The sequence below is a fragment of the Phragmites australis genome, chromosome 3 (assembly GCF_958298935.1).
Source record: "Phragmites australis chromosome 3, lpPhrAust1.1, whole genome shotgun sequence".
Lineage (NCBI taxonomy): Eukaryota > Viridiplantae > Streptophyta > Magnoliopsida > Poales > Poaceae > Phragmites > Phragmites australis.
The window spans coordinates 7,477,450-7,494,538 of NC_084923.1; the positions used below are offsets into that span (position 1 = coordinate 7,477,450).

The 17,089-nt window shown below is 41.6% G+C and overlaps 1 protein-coding gene and 1 pseudogene across 1 annotated transcript; both read left to right on the forward strand.

The window, feature by feature from the left end:
• On the forward strand, positions 1-4,064 carry LOC133911895 (uncharacterized). The gene is made up of 7 exons (XM_062354354.1): positions 1-283; positions 1,156-1,510; positions 1,715-1,942; positions 2,024-2,378; positions 2,461-2,585; positions 2,707-2,842; positions 3,514-4,064. The coding sequence occupies exons 2-7, from the start codon at positions 1,167-1,169 to the stop codon at positions 3,751-3,753; spliced, it is 1,428 nt and encodes a 475-aa protein (XP_062210338.1). The 5' UTR covers positions 1-283; positions 1,156-1,166; the 3' UTR covers positions 3,754-4,064.
• Positions 4,065-11,010: 6,946 nt separating this feature from the next.
• LOC133911896 (uncharacterized) lies at positions 11,011-16,790 on the forward strand (annotated as a pseudogene).
• The last annotated feature ends 299 nt before the right edge of the window (positions 16,791-17,089 follow it).

The window sequence follows — 17,089 nt, forward strand, 5'->3', positions numbered from 1 at the left end:
CATCTTGGCCGCCCGCTCCAGATCCGAAGGCTCCGACTCCGTCCAGGATCACGCAGCTCCACCTGCAGCGAGCGGCGAGCTAGGCCCAGGCCCCAGGAGATGGAGAACAACGTGCCGTTCGCTTCGTCCCCGTTCCCAACTCCCCCCTCTCTCTAAAACCCGCTGTTCGCGTACTCATCTCTCTCTCTCTCTCTCTCTCCCCCCCTGCCTAAGGGTTCACCGTCGTCAGCGGCTGCGGCAGCGAAGCTTCTGCTCTCCTCGGCGCCGTCTCGTCGTCGGCCAGGTAAAGCCGGCGGCGGCTCCTGTTCCTTAACCTCCTTCCAGCGTGGATCTCGACTCCCCAGGAGTTCCAGATTCAGGGGTTGTTCGTAATATTGCTACGATTATTCGCGTCTGTTTCCCATCGATGAGCGGTATGATTGATGGATGCGTAGTTTTTCTTGTTGATTTGTGCTTGGTATCGAGCCGTGGATAATTTTCCGGGGTTGATCTGGGTGGTTGACCAAATCGGGGGTGGCTGGTCATGCGGTATGAATAAAGTGTAGAATTGATACTTACTAGCTAAATTATTGGGATCCAAACTAACCGAAAAAAGAAGATTTTTTATTTGGCATGGCATAGATGAGGGTTACATGAACTAAGTAAATAGCCATTCAGTTCTGTAAGTTGATACATCTCTGCATGTTGTTAGATTGGCAGGAAAATAGCTATACGTATTTGCAGATCACCTGCATCCTTTTGTGCAGCTTCAATTTTAATTTAACGAAGTTCGTTTGGTTTAATCTTTATGAGGAAAAGAGGATTTGTTTTGCTGTTTTTAGTATTGATGTAGAATGAGACACTATCTTCTTCTGTTGCGAATGTGACTGAACACTAAATCCTGTGTGTGCTTTTTTGAAGAAAGAAATTTATGATGATTCATGTTGATTCTTGTTTTCATTTGATTTCAAAATTGTGTTTACTGTTTCTGTATATGAAAGATTTTTCTAGCTTTGGTAGGCTCACTTATGCTTTAGTGAAATGGGTGCATGTTATATTCTTCATCGTAATCATGATGGACTATATGTACAAAGCCGATGTTGTTTTTAAAGTTCCATACATAATTTTATATTCCTGATTTCATTGTACAAAATGTTGTTTGATGTTCTCTTCCAGAGCACAGGAAGATGGCTGGCGGTTTTAGGGTACTGCATCTTGCCAGGCCCTTTCTGGCGTTCTTGCCAGAAGTGCAGAGCGCGGATAGGAAAATACCATTTAGAGAAAAAGTGATCTACACCGTTATTTCCCTCTTCATTTTCCTGGTGTGCAGCCAGCTGCCGCTCTATGGCATTCATTCAACTACTGGAGCTGATCCTTTCTACTGGATGCGTGTTATCCTTGCATCAAACCGTGGTACTGTTATGGAGCTGGGTATTACTCCCATTGTAACTTCTGGGATGGTAATGCAACTTCTTGTGGGATCAAAGATCATTGAAGTTGACAACAGTGTGAGAGAGGATCGTGCTCTGCTGTAAGTATTATCTCTTACAGAAATATCAGAGCCTCCAATTTACTCTAGTCTAAATGTTGGTGGATTTTTTTTGCTCATAGTATGATTTGTAGCTTATCCTCTACCCAGTGAACTGTCAAAGGAAATTGTAAAGCCTTCTGATTTGTATTCTTTATATCCAGTAACTGTCTTGTGATGCATATTGCTTCTTTTTTTTTAACTCAGGAACGGTGCACAAAAGTTGCTTGGTATCCTGATTGCCATCGGGGAAGCTGTGGCATATGTTCTGTCTGGAATGTATGGCAGTGTAAGCCAACTTGGAACAGGAAATGCTATTCTTATCATACTTCAGCTTTTCTTTGCTGGCATCATTGTCATCTGTCTGGATGAACTTCTCCAGAAAGGTTATGGTTTGGGTTCTGGCATTTCTCTGTTCATTGCTACCAATATCTGGTAAGCATGTTGAACTTAATTTCTCTTGTTGATGTGCTATTCTGCTACTATTTGGCTTATGGCGAAAATGCTGTCTTGTAGTGAGAGTATTATCTGGAAGGCATTTAGCCCTACAACCATCAACAGTGGTCGTGGTGCTGAATTCGAAGGGGCTGTCATTGCATTGTTCCATCTGTTGATTACTAGAACTGATAAAGTCCGTGCTCTTCGTGAGGCTTTCTACCGTCAGAATCTTCCTAATGTGACCAATTTGCTTGCTACTGTCTTGGTCTTTCTCATAGTTATCTATTTCCAAGGCTTCCGTGTTGTGCTTCCAGTGAGATCAAAGAATGCCCGTGGGCAGCAAGGCTCCTATCCAATTAAGCTGTTCTACACCTCAAACATGCCCATCATTCTACACTCTGCACTGATTACCAACCTCTATTTCATATCGCAGGTACACACATCAATTCTAGTGCGGTAGTAAGGTAAATCTTCCATCTGTGTGCAAGTGCTAACATATTTCATTGCTATCGCAGCTTCTCTACAGGAAGTACAGTGGAAATTTCCTTGTTAACCTTCTTGGGAAATGGAAGGAATCCGAGTACTCTGGCCATTCGGTTCCTGTTGGTGGTCTTGCTTACTATGTTACTGCCCCATCAAGGTGAAAAATTAGTTTCTTCGATGTGAAGTCTTTTTCTTCATGATTGTGGTTGTTGCTTCTGTTTCTCTTAAAATAATCAGCTGCTCTTTTGACTAACCATAACATGTTGGAAACTATGCAGTTTGGCTGATGTTCTTGCAAATCCATTCCATGCACTGTTTTATGTGGTTTTCATGCTGTCAGCTTGCGCTCTATTCTCAAAGACATGGATTGAAGTTTCAGGTTCATCTGCGAAAGATGTTGCTAAGCAGCTCAAGGTAAAAACAATTCATATAGATGATGTAATTTCTTTTGTCTAATTTCTATTCCAGACTGTGGCTAGTTCATCATAACCCACACAGTATATTTAACACAATATAAATATATAATCATTGAGGGCTTTTAGGTCCAGTGCATCAATGCATAGTTTACCAATAGAATGCCTCATAACATTGCATGGACAAATTTGCCTTTTATGGCATCAGATCTATGCTTATTTTGTATATGGTCGACTGGTTCTGGTGGTACATTGCCTGGTTCTGGGATCTGTATTATCAGTATATGAAACTCTGGAGGGAAGAACATGCTATTGGTTGAGAGAAGTAGACCATCCTCATTTATTTAATGAGACACAATGTGTCCTAATGAAGTCGCTGGAGCTTATTCTTGGCATAGACTTGTGTGCCATCAACATTAGTGTCTTGAGGCACATTAGCATTCATGCACTGTCAGTATGAACTTTTAATATTTTGATCTAGGATCTTTTCAGGAAACTGTTATTCTGTGCTTCTGTAACTTCAATTGTTCTCTTTCTTATAATCTCCAGCCATTTGACTGTCATTTATAGCAACGAATGGACCATGCTGATCTGCTGTTTATATTTGTTTCACACATGCAAACTAATTATGCAACAGCTACCTGCTAACTCCTGACACTGATAATTCAATAGGAACAACAAATGGTGATGCCAGGCCATCGAGAGTCAAACTTGCAGAAGGAACTGAACCGATATATCCCCACTGCTGCTGCATTTGGTGGAGTATGCATTGGTGCGCTGACTGTCCTAGCTGATTTCATGGGTGCAATTGGTTCAGGAACCGGTATACTGCTTGCGGTGACCATCATATACCAATACTTTGAGACATTCGAGAAAGAAAGGGCGACGGAGCTTGGTTTCTTTGGTTTTTGATCAGTGTAGCTGCGGAACCGTGTCTTGGTTATAGCTGAATCTTCTTGTAAGTCGCAGTACCGCTTGGCCAGCTGTTATGGTTATAACTTGATATGTTTAGCCTGTTTAGGTTGCCTTCTCAATTACAGTGACAGTCATGTAGAATCTGCGTCTGTTTTCCGGCCAGTCTGGTGGCATGTGCACTTGTCTAAGTACAGCAGTCGTGCCATCATCGACCCGTCCTCCGCGGTCTGCTCATGTTTTGCGATCAATTTAGTTACTTTTGAGTTGAACATGTTCAAAACTCTCGATGCTGACACTTTTGGACGTCACCTTTTGCTTGCATTTATTGTTACTAATCTTCCAGAACTCGAGATCCTGACCGATGCTGATTCAGCTCCACAGTGTCTGACATACAATGTCACTTTTATGTACGAGACTGATTATTAGACTCGATTTTGCTTCTTTGGTAAAATCCGTAGTGTTGAAACAAAGGGCCAATATGACTACATGTCTATATTGCTATCGATTTCTATCCGAATCTCATGCAGTCCGTTTGTTATATGCATCGACGGAATAAGCATTAAGACAAGTTTCACTGCCGTCCAGTTCTATAAGGAGAGATCTAAACCGTGAAGATCGAAAATTTTGAGTTCACGTTTTGTTAAACTATCTACCTAGATTTTGTTGCAACACACAAACACTCACTAGTGATGATGTAAAGGGCTAGTTTAATAGAGCTTTAGCACTAAAAAATTGTAGAGTTAGAGCTAGAGTATACCGATAATATTTAAGTGACCTATTTTATTTATATTTTAAACTAAAAATAGTAATTTAAATTATTTTATTATATCCTACAACCTTAAAATATTGTAACACAGAACTACAATTTTTAAAATCTATTTCATAAAACCATAACTACTTCGACTATTGTTAACTAGAAACTACAGCTTTTTAGCATATGTGTAGTTGACGGGTGGGATCAGGTAATGTGGTATATGTGTGGCTGACGGGTGAGATCATGTCAAAAAGTTGTAGTTTTTTGTTACGAAGGATCGAAGTAGTTTGTATTTTTGTAAAATATACTTAAAAATTATAGTTTTATGTTATAATGGTATAAATAGTTATAGTCTTATGAAATTTACTCTTTTACATCTGAAGAGAGCATTTAAGCATGTACTTGCTGTCAAATGAAACCATTTTTATTTCTTGTAAGTAAACAATATCTCTTGCAGATTTTAGTGCCTTGTCTCTAACTGAGTTCCACTTATCTTCTGAATCTATTCCTCTAACTTTCCAGTTAGACATACTCCAAAAGTCTTGTTCACCGATCATGTACCTTATTCTGTCTACTTTGATTTACAATTACTGATGGCAGGATGCATCTCTGTTTTGGTCGATCCAATCTACGCTTCAGAGACTTAAGGAGATGGTTATTATGGCGATTTCTCCGACCATGAGGTAGCTTTTGGTATAACTGTCCATTTCAATCAGCAAAAATGTTTGGTTCCTTTTAATTTAATAAAATGACACTAGAACTGTATTCGTAATTCTGCAGGATAATTCGTATGAAGGAAGAACGAAAAAGAGAAATAGAGGAGGTACAGAACAAGGAAGCAGAGGGCCCTTAGATGGTAGCCGTGACGAACCGATGCCTCTCCCAAACCCAATGGTTGGATTCAACCCGCCAAATGAGAGTTCAAGATCAGTGGACAGACGTCTACCTGCAAAAGCTACCGGGTCACCCTTCTTCTACTATGAGAACGTGGCCATTGCTCCGAAAGGTGTCTGGACGACGATATCACGGTTATTGAATGACATCCAGCCCGAGTTTGTGGACTCCAGGTTCTTAGGGCAAGTAAAATGCAAAGACACTTATACAGACTATTAAAGAGAGAAAAATGCTACAATCATCGTGCAACTGTACAAGAGACTAAACCTACAATGAAAATAACTATTTTAAGGATGCTTAACTAGCTAAGAGCATTTGTAAGCGTATGTTTGGCTACAATGCACATGAAAAATCATGCACATTTTTACCGACCTGCTTGTCTCTTCCACAATTCACTTCTTCAGTGCTTCCCCTATTCTCCCAAATTCCCAACCCGAGCTCCCAGCACCCGCGGCAACCACCGACTCCTCTGCCGAGTCACGCGCCTGTGAGGAGTAATAGCCTCAGGCGAGGAAGAGCTCACGGCAAAGCACGCCGCCTGCGCGTGCGGAGAACTTGAAGTCCCTATGGTAGTGGTGGTGCATCCATCGCCATCCAACCCAGCGGTGGTAGGTCTCAACATCGAGTGTCCATGGACGAGCTTGGTGGCGGCAACCACAAAATCAACCTCGATGTCAGATGATTGGAGATCCTCCTCATGCCAAATCGAGCTCCACGTTGTAAAATCGAGGTCAGCTCATGCTGCCTGATTGATTCATGAATGATTTCTTGCTATTTGGTTTATAACTACGGTGTTGTTGCTTACTATTCATGAATTAACTCAGATGGAAAATCTACAGGGAATCGAGTCCCGCTCATTAGTCAATTGTATTGTACCAGTTCCATCTTAGGCCAAAGCAAGACAAACTCTCAACCACAAATTCAGTAGTAGCTTTGCTCAGGTCTTTCATGCGTTAGTTTAGAACCAAGCATGCTTAAGTTGACCGAATGCAATATGATTCTACTTTGTCAATGAGTTAAAAAAAACTAAATTCAACGTAGGAACCCATGTACTTTTACTACAAGAATGCGATGAATAAAAACTAAAACAGGTTTCCTAGAGTAAATTGAATCATATATTATGTAGTAGATGCCTCAGAAGTAGCTAATTGTTCAGCTGTCCAACTCCAAATCTATCTCAAATATTATGAACTAAGTCTTTTTCGGTCGGATATGCTTCAATCTATCATTGATGTCATCATCTCTTTCTAGCAAATTGTTGAACCATTCAATAGGTCCTTAGCAGTACTCTGCTTCTGGTATAGGATGATCTCTGCCCTGATCATAATTCAAGTCATACCTGCCAGTATGAGCATATGAATCATGTTCATCTTCAATTATCATGTTATGCAATAGAATGCAAGTATACATGATTTCGCTAAGGGTTGACCGGTGCCAATAGCGGGCCGCATATCCTAGGGTGGCGAAGCGAGATTGTAAAGCTCCAAATGCTCGTTCAACATTCTTTCTCGCACTTTCTTGTTTTCTTGCAAATAATTTATCTCTAACACTCTGAGGTTCACTAATTGTTTTCACAAATGCTGCCCATTCAAGATATATTCCATCCACCAAGTAGTAACCCATCTTATACTGCCTTCTAGGGATGAAAACAAAAACGGTAGTTCTCAATATTTTGGAGATTGTTTTTGAACTTTTCCAACCGTAGCAGCCAGAAACGATATATCGAAAAAAAACAAAAATGGAAATGAGAAAACTATACGGAAACGATAGTGGAAACGATTTAGTCCTTTTTTGATCGTTTTTGAGTTCTTCCGTTTTCGACCAGGAATTACCACATGGAATTCTTGTTTCTACTTTCGTGGTCTATCTCAACTCAGGTATGACCCATAGCCCAACAGGCAACAAGCCTCCTAGGCTCCCACCCTCCTAGCTCAGCCTCCTATTGTCTATTCGCACAGTCGCCGGTGGTAGGCTGAAGCTAGGATCCTAGAATCACTTAACAAATACCTATCACTTAGCCCACATGATGCAATAGAAGAAGCTACTGCTGAATTGCTTGTTGGGGATTCTTTTTAGTAGTACAGAAACAAGGCACCATGAGTCTGAGCTAGCGCTCAGAGCTATAGTTCAGTGATTTCGGGTTTGAGTTATTGATTCCCGGTCGATACCAGCATGTTTTCGTCCCGACAAGACCATTTATGGTTTTCTCATATTATCGACATCATATTCGTTTCCAACATTATCTTTATCGACTTTGTTTCCTAGAGAAAATATGAAACTAAAAGTGGTTTAGGTCTTTTTTTTTATCGTTTTTATACAGTTTTCATCCCTACTGCCTTTCATTCACAGCAAATTGAACCGGAGGAGCTCGCCCTTGCAAGACATTTGTGAACAATGATGATTGGTTCATCACATTAATGTCATTGTTTGATCCCGCAACACCAAAAAACGCATGCCATGTCCAAAGGTTGTGAGTGGTGATTGCTTCAAGCATGATAGTAGCAAAGAAAATTTTGAAAGCAAAAGTGCTAAGACTATCAATCGGTATAATTTGAACCGTGTATTTTGTCACCAAAATATCATAGTGCCCACTAGCGCTAAATCCGCTGCAAATCTGTCATGACACTAAGGTCTACCATTAGGAGGTACGTGTACATCTTGGCCATTGATGTCCTCTCATATACTTGAGCTTCTTCTAGCTTCTCTTTGGTGAATCAGAGTTGTACATCGACGAATTTTTCTATGGTTGAAGCTCGTAAGGTCTGTGTTTCATAATACATTTGAAGATCATGTGACAAATAAGTATCAGGCATGGCTACCTTTGTTTTTGTAGCCTTTGTTCCTAGAGGATGAGTTTCTCTTGCAATTTGCAGTGGAACTAGATCTTTCTTATTTTTCTTATTCCCATTGTAGCTTCTGGTCCACTTTGGCTGGTCTCTCACCAATTGCCACCAATACACAAGCGTGAAATATTGTTTTGCTTTGACTTTGTACATTGCCTAGGCCTTCTCCATTAATTGGTCATCTGATTAACCACTGACATATATGTCTCGAAGCCTACACCAAATACCATTAAATAAAGGGTTAATTAGATTCATGCTATTATAAATATCACAGTTTTGAAATATGCCTTTACAAATTCAATATTTGAAAATATGCTATTATAAATCTCTTAAAATTGGGTACATGCCATTGCAAATCTTCTAAAAATTGGATCCATGTCATTACCAATCTCCTGAAATTTGCATCCATGCCATTACAGATCTCTTGAAATTGCATCCATGCCATTAAGAGATATTCCTGATTTATAACGGTAATGACATGAATATAATTTCAAGAGATTTGTGTTGGCATGTTTCCAAATACCGGATTTGTAATGGCATATTTCAAAACCGTGATATATTATAATGGTATGAATCTAATTAACCCTTAAATAAAAATAACTTTTTTATTTGACTTTTCCCAATGGTCCTTGTAGTGTTTGGGTTGCCTCCTTTTGTTGGGCGGACAATTGTTATTGAAATCTTAAGTAACGCTCTTCCAATACACATTATCCTTCTTGCAGTTGCCATCCAAAGGATCAACTGAATTGTTGAGCCAAGCACTAAACTGCATCCAAAATGACAACTATAAGAGGAAATATTTATTAAAGAAAAGCAACATGCAATAATTAGAAAAAGAACACTTATAAGCCTAATGCTGTCGTCTTTTGTCCAAGACAAGCGTATGCCTCGTTTTTCCTCGTCTTCGTTGTTTTCTTTGTCATCCTCATCTCCACATCCATCACCTCCAACTTATGAAGCCACATATGCAGAAGGTTTTGCGCGTGTTGGAATAGACCTCGAAGATGATGCCTTTTTATAGTATGAACTAAAACCATATGAATCGACGATTTTTTTTGGATAGTATTGGGTTGGGGACACACGAGGCTACGAAAAATTTAGTTGTGTATTGTGAAAGTGGAAAAGGATCTGGGTTTTCGGATGGGGGATTGGTGGCATTCAACAAGTTCACAAAGCCATCATTTGGTATAGGATCCATTTGAACAGTAAACAATGCAAGATATAATAATATTGATGCACTAGTGTGTGTGTGTATATATATATATTTATATATAGCAGAGGAGAGCTTAGGATTAGCTAGCTTGAACGAATCAAGTCTAGCTGTTGAAGGTTTGTCTTGAGGAGTTGGTGGGATCAAAACCAAGCGGGCACTTTGATTGAGATTGCCGCTGTTTGTAGTCTAACTTCCGACACGTTCGAGTAGGAATGTCAATAGAGATCCGATTCCCGATTTTCCGTGGAAAATTCTCTTATTAGGGAACAAGGATGGAGATGTGGAGATTTTATTCCCGCGAGAATATAAATGGTAGAAATTATATCTCTATTGGATCTAGCGGGGACGGGTACGAGGAAGCATTTTCCGTCTCTGTTTCCCCGTGGGGACCCATTTCGGTAAGTGAATAGTAGGCTTCGCAGTCTAGCAGGCAGCAGCATAGCTTGCGCGACGGTGGCCCAGGCGTGTGCGGCTGGCCCAGGCGTATGGCCCAGCCAGGCACGGCCTAGCATAGTGCGGGTTGGCCCAATAGGTTGCATCAGCCTAGGCCAAGGCACTACGACCCAACGATAGGTGGGCGGTCGGATATGAGAGAGGCTTATGTGGACGGTTGACTCTTCAATGATTAGCGGGGACGGGTTTTTCGTCGGGTCCACATTCCCCACGTGGGAATAAGGATGGGAAGAAAATAGTCCCCGCGAGCGGGAACGGGACCGGAACGGAGAATTTTCGTTTATTTAGGGATAGGGATGAGGATGAGGAACTATTTCCTGATAGTTAATTTTCCGTTGAGTCATGCATCAGTATTGGTGGTTTCGACGTGATTGGGGGCAGCCCGTGCAACAATCTTGCCGGGAGCAACCGTCGCCACCGTGATGACCTTGAGGGCGAGCGTTCTGCCCTCTTCTAATCTTGGACTCTGTAAAATCCATCATGGATAGAATGTAGCCTTTATGGTAGTCTATCATGTAGTAACTGAACAGATATGGCTCCCTTGCTGCTGCATTTGCGGAGTCTGCATTGGCGAAATGACTGTCCTAGCTGATTCCATGGGTGCAATTGGTTCAGCCGTTCAGGAACCGGTGTACCACTTCCTGTGACCATCATACAGTCTGTTTGGTTTCTAATCAGTAGCTGCAGAAGAGTATCTTGGCTGTAGCTGAACCTGCGAGTCACTACACTGATTGGCCGACTGTTATGGTTGTAACTGGAAAAATTATAGCCTGTTTAGTTTGCCTTCATGGTTTCAATGACAGTCATGTTAGCCGAATCTGCGTGTATTTTTTTGGATATTTTTGCTGTTATAGTTGCAGAAAACCCTATGTTCCTTGGCTAATTACAGTTAGCCCTGATTTTATACTCATACTGTTTCTAACAAAACTTGGATTTTGGTGCCACTAGAAGAAAAAAAGAACACTACGATCATAAGCATTTGGTTTTGTGAAATGGTCTCAACAATAATTTTGAAATGCTTCAGTTTTTATCTCACCGTTGATTTCCTATCGAGTGGCCGTAAAATAGCGCCCTTTGATACCAGGAGGAAGCGGGTACCTCTCTCTCTTTCGAGCGGGCCGGGAGACAAGGCAAACCCAAAACCCTCCTTGGCAGACGAAGCAATGGAGACCTCCGCAGGCACCCCAGCTCGCCCGCCTCACCCGGCTGCTGCCTCCCCGTCGCCGTCGCAGTCGCCCTCGTCGCTGCGGATGTGGCGGAAGGCGGCGCTGCGCAACCTGCGCAACCAGTGGTCGCGCCTGCTCAAAGCCAAGGACCGGTGGCTGGCCGCCGCCGCCGCCGGCCGCTCCCACGCCTCCGCGCTCGTAAACGCCCGCCTCTCCCGCAGGTAGGTGCCCCCCTCTCATTCTCTTCGTTTCGGCGGCGCCACATGTTCGAGATTTCGGTAACCGATGGGTGCGTGGACTTGGTCATTGGTCAGGTACAGGCCGGGGATGGATTTTGGGGCGCTCAAGGACATGCCGGGGATCTGCGACAAGGCCAGCGGCAAGTTGGCGCGCAGGGAGGTAGTGAAACCTGGGCTAGCAATTCAGTGAACCTTCTCTTAGCTTCATGGTTCAATTTTCCGTTGCGGTGTGATTGTGTTGCCTGTTGCTTGGCTTGGAGCAATGCCGTAACTTGCTTCTGTCGGCCTACAAGGAAATGGTAATTTACAAGGAGTGCGTGTTTTCAAGTCCTAAATTCTGAACCATAAGGCGGTGGTTTGATGAGAAGTACTAATATTTTCTTCTTTACCCTCTTGATAGGTCCTTGCTTTGTCCGACTTGGTTGAAGCTTCCCGCTCTATGCGCTGTTTTTCCAAAGTGCCCGCCAATAGTCCCATTGCACAATTTTCTGACTTTCTGACTTTCAAGATGATATGAATGATTCAGGGGATGGTGGAGGAGCACCAGTTGTCAAATGGTTTTCCATATTAGACTTTGGTGAGCTACTCTTCTTTTTTCATGCATGTCTGGAATCTGGATTAACTTACTAAGTCACTATGACCTTTCCTCTGCTGGACGTTCAAGGATCTTGTAACCTATATCGTTGCCTTCTAAAAGGTTAAAGAGGTAAATGAGTTTGATGTATTAGCAAAACTACTCTGAGTTATGACACACTTTCCAGTGTAGCAAAACCGCTCTAGTTTCTCATGTTTGAGGAAAAAAATACCGACCTTTTTTTTTTTTTTTTGCTGCTCAGATTCATGCCTACATGTTTCTAATCCAACATGATACAATTCTTATGCTTAATTTCCTTTTATCTTTTGAGTTATCTCAGAGAGTCTTGCCCAGGAGCTTGTTGAGATGTTTGTTTCGGAGTTAAAGTTGAAGGCACATCATCCCGCTTTCTATGGTGATGTTTTCTGATCGCAGAAAAAGTTTGTGCACTCAGTTTAGCTTTGTTTTAGCTTGTGCACTTAAGAAATCAGGTTCGTTTTACTTGCCTGTTTTCTTCTTTTCTTTTTGGGAAACCTCCTCACTAGGGGTGAAAATGGATAGTGAAAACGGGTCAGATACGAACGGATATCGCTGATCCTATATCCTATCTATATTTTCTCATAGAGTTCGGAGTCGGATACGAATACAGATAGTCTCGGTCATAGATACAGATCGATTTAGATCGTGACATGTCGGATGCGAACATTATCGGTCATGAGTATTTCTTTGCATATTAAGTAAAAGTAACAAGCATATATATTACATATGTTATGAGTATTTGACCATTCCACAAATTAGAAATATAGGACAATATCAAATTTGACATACCACAAATTAGCAATATAGGACAATATGAAATTTGACATACCACAAATTTAACATGTTCAGTCACAGACTCACATATCATAGCCTCACAGGCTGTCCACAACAAAGTGCTCACTACTCAGTAGCTCAATGGCCCACGCCAATGGATGTAGCAGCACTAGCAGGGGATGCTCCTGTGCTTGCACATACACTTCCACTCGCAGCAGCCATCCTAATAAAAAAGCACAAGGAGGCATCAGGAATCCAAATCAAAGGATGACCAAAAGATATTGACATTGAGAATAGCTCCACCGCAATTAACTGGTTGTGCTGCGGAGCGGTGAGCCAGCCTAACAGATTTATAGCTAGCATGCATTCAGTCATCTAAATTAAGAGGCACATCACTTATCAGCATATGCAAGCAAGCTCATCTAGGATTGCAATAGCAAGTTGCTGCTCCACAAGCAGCAAATACGATTTCAACTAGGAGCATCCGAGCATCAGCTCAAAAGAATATCAACCCAAGTAAACTACAAGTCTGAAGTCTATCAAACATAACACTGGTTTATACAAGTACTTTTTTACCTCTTAATTGTCCGGCCATAAACCCAATCAAAAGACATAAGAAACACAGAGATCAACACCGTTGAATGAGTTTCACAATTCCTCCCCAGTGCAAGACATAGATATTTCAACCCAAAAAAAATTGGTGAGCGCAGAGAAAGATCGCAACAAAACTCATTAGGCAAAGCAAACTGATAACAAAAACATGGAAACTAAATAGACAATGTGATTAGCCAGTATGGAAAATGAAGAGGATATTGGAATTAATTCAGACTTAATTAATTCACCAATCACCAAGCGTGGAGGAGATTGTTCTTGCTCACCTTGGCCGGGCGTCACGGCGAGGTCAATGCTGCGGCCTGGGAGGGCGTCACAGAGAGGTCGAGGCTGCGGCCTAGGAGGGATTCACGGCGAGGTCGAGTCTGGGACAATTGATAGCGAGGTTGAGGCTGGGACGACCAGCGGTGAGGTCGAGGCTGAGACGGTCGACGACGAGGTCAAGGTGGCTCCATTCAGCAGCAGCCAACGAGGATTGAGGATTGAGGAGATCTGTGCTCCTGGCGGCTTGAGAACAGAGACAACCGATGGATTGGGGATTTCTTGGCCGGTGGCTACTGGGTAGGGTTGTGCTCATTTGTTTGGCGTGGTGGACTGGTGGTGGGCTTGCCGCTTGCTGAATGGCGACTTGGTTTGGGCCAGGCACTCGACTACTCGGGCTAGGCTTCGGATACCTCTTTAGATATTCATCGGATGTATCTGATAATTTTATTGGATATCCAACGGATACTAAGCTCTCCATATCTGGACTCGATATCCTAGATCTGGTTTGATATTTGAGATTTTTTTATATCCAATATTCGAGATCCGATTGGCATCTAAAACGGTTCAAGCACTCAGGAGGGTGAGGAAAATCTGACCCGTTATCATCCCTACTTTTGACAATGGAACTCATTTGCATTCCTAGAGACTGTTCACCCCTACTCCTGACAATGGAACTCATTTGCATTTCTAGAGACTGCTTGTCTTGGAACTCCTCTCAATTACTTTCAAGGAAGGTGTAGAACATCAGGAATCATTAGATTAGGAGGATGAGCTATATGATGGGGAATCACACACATTTGAGAGTATCGGCCTTCAGTTAGAAGAGACTTGCCCACTCCCTGAAAGTTGGCGTGCAGATATTTCAGGGACTCAGCGACCTGGCGATGCCCCATCGCATGAAGTTCTACAGGTATCTGCTTATAATTAGCAAACTTTTGCGAAATTCTCTTCAATAGTTTCTCTAGACTCTTGCATGTTACATACGAAACCGTTTCTTTCATGGTTGATGTATCTTCTATCTTTTGTTTGGTGGGCTTAGTGACTACTAAGTTGTCACGTGTAAACAAAGGATTTATGGAAGGATCTGTTGAAGAAAATATGAAAATTTAATGTTTTCTTTTTTTAAGCTCTTTCTCTTTGGTTTTGCTGGCCCGTTGGTGGATATGTGGCCCAAGCCCATGAGGGGTTGGTTGCGCAAATGGGGCAGCAGCTGTTGCTCGGCTAGGGTTAAGAAAAATCAAGAGAAAATGAGAAAGAGAGAGGAGAGCTAGCGGCGGCTCTGGGATGGCAGTAGCGGCACAACCGCCTTCCCCGATTCCTTGGGGAATTGTGGGGGATTGGAGGCCGAGGCCGCGGCTATTAGAGGGTCGACTCCTTCTCTCAGTGAGTAAAGTAGAAAACTTCCCCTCCTTTGGATCTCCACTGATTCTCCTTGTTTTCAGTTGCATCTCTGAGCTTGTTTGGAGAGTGGCTCTAATTCTGGCTCTGGTGCTTCGGTACTCGGGTGTTTTGGTGGTGGAGCTCCTGTGTTGGCGCTTATTGGAGCTGTGAACACCGAGGCTTGCCCGCACTTGCAGTGGTTGTGCGGTTGAGGCTTTGTATCTCCATCTTCCCTCTCACTAGCGGCAACTGGATGGTGATCGTATTTCTGGGACATTGGTTGTAAAGTCGTGCTCTGCCTCGATTATTTGTGCATTTCAGCAAGTTACTTTGTGAGTTTTCCTCCTCCTTTCTATTCTAGACAACATGGTTATATACTTGTAGATGCTTGATGATGTATGTTGATACTGAGATCGGACATGATTTCTGAGTACAATAGATAGACATGTGTATTCTCTACTCTCTCAGCATTGTGGTAGCCCTGGATGTTTTAGTCGATGTATGTTCCTGAACTGTTCTTGTGCACCGAGACATATGTTTGATTCCGAACTCCAGGGGTCTACCTGTTGGGTGATTCCTGGTTGGATGTTGCTGTCAGTACAGAGTGTGCTTGTCAATTTTGATTCTAGTTGCAGTAGCTGATCAATTACATTTCTATCTTTGTTTTATCTGGTCACCACATGTATGCTTTGTTTTGGGACAATAACATCACCCAAGATGATGTTATAAATCTAGAGAAATTGCTCAGGTTCTATAGCTAGCTGTTATCTTATAAATCATTCCAATCAGTGATATTTTCACTATGACAATTAGGGTGTAGGATCTTGTTAGTCCTAGGGCCAATTGTCTTTTACTTCCTGAGAGTAATTTCTTACAAATTATATTCCTGTTGTCTAGAATTTAGTGTTTACATGACTTTGGAAATTGATCTTTATGCTCTATTGTCAATATTTTCAAAGGTCTTGTATATTGAGTACACTCTGTTATGCCTTTGTATATATGGAATAAAATCTATACTCATATCATCGCAATTCGTACAACAAGATCTTTGGATTAGATCAAATATTGCTAGCTAATGCTGTCATACTTCCTAAACAAGGGTTCTATCTTGTTTACTTCTTTTACAGGTTTGTTTAACCAGTTGGCTTGCTAATGTGAACATCAAGATGAGTAGGTAACTACTTTGTTGTATCTTGTAACTTCTGAATTTTATATGCTAACAATATCAGAATTGAAGCCTTGGACTTTGAAGAAATAGTGTGATAACAATGATGGTTTCGTTTGTTATTTCAGAATTGATGAAATATTTGAGCTTGCTGGGGAGGAGATGCCAATCAAATCGTTTTGATGCATCTTGTTGGACTATTCAAGTAAGAACAACTGAAATGGTAAGAAAAATTAGTTTATGATTCATCTGCTTTCCTATTTAGTGTCTTTGTTTGCCTTAGCGAAAGTCTTAGAAGCTTATTTAAGCTCATGGAATATAGCACTACTCTGAAAATGCTTCAGACCATAAAGATTTTTAGTAGCTGAAAACCTCATACAGGTCTAGGCCAGAACAAAACAATCTTATTTACATAATGGAGGGTCACCCTGGAATCGCATTTGTAGAAGATCATTGGCCACCATCCGTTCTTCAAACTACATCAGATTGCTTCCGAGTTATGAGGATCATTAGCACTAGCTTTGAGTTTGTTCTTGGCTATTGTATATGTATAATATTAGATAGCGTTTGGTTGGTGAGATGCTACTTGTCATATTTTCTTTATATGTTTGGTTGGAGGACGAGAAAATAGAATGGTTTGATATGGGAATATTATTTTAGACGCTGGATGAGGGGATTTAAAAAACATCCCAAAATGTAACTATCCTACTCTAAATGTGAGGATGATAGTAGGCTCGAGGTCCTAAAATGAGCTCGTTTCACCTCTCTCACTAAACAAGTATTTTAAATCGTTATATCTTAATACATACTTTATCTGGTTGTAAATATAGGTCGTTTTAGCCTCCTCAACTATTCTCTAAATATAAATCATTTTTAAATTTTTATGTATTTTTTTCTCTTTTATTCCTGTCTTGCACTTGTTTAATAAATACTACCACTCTTACAAATGAATGAGTTATCTTT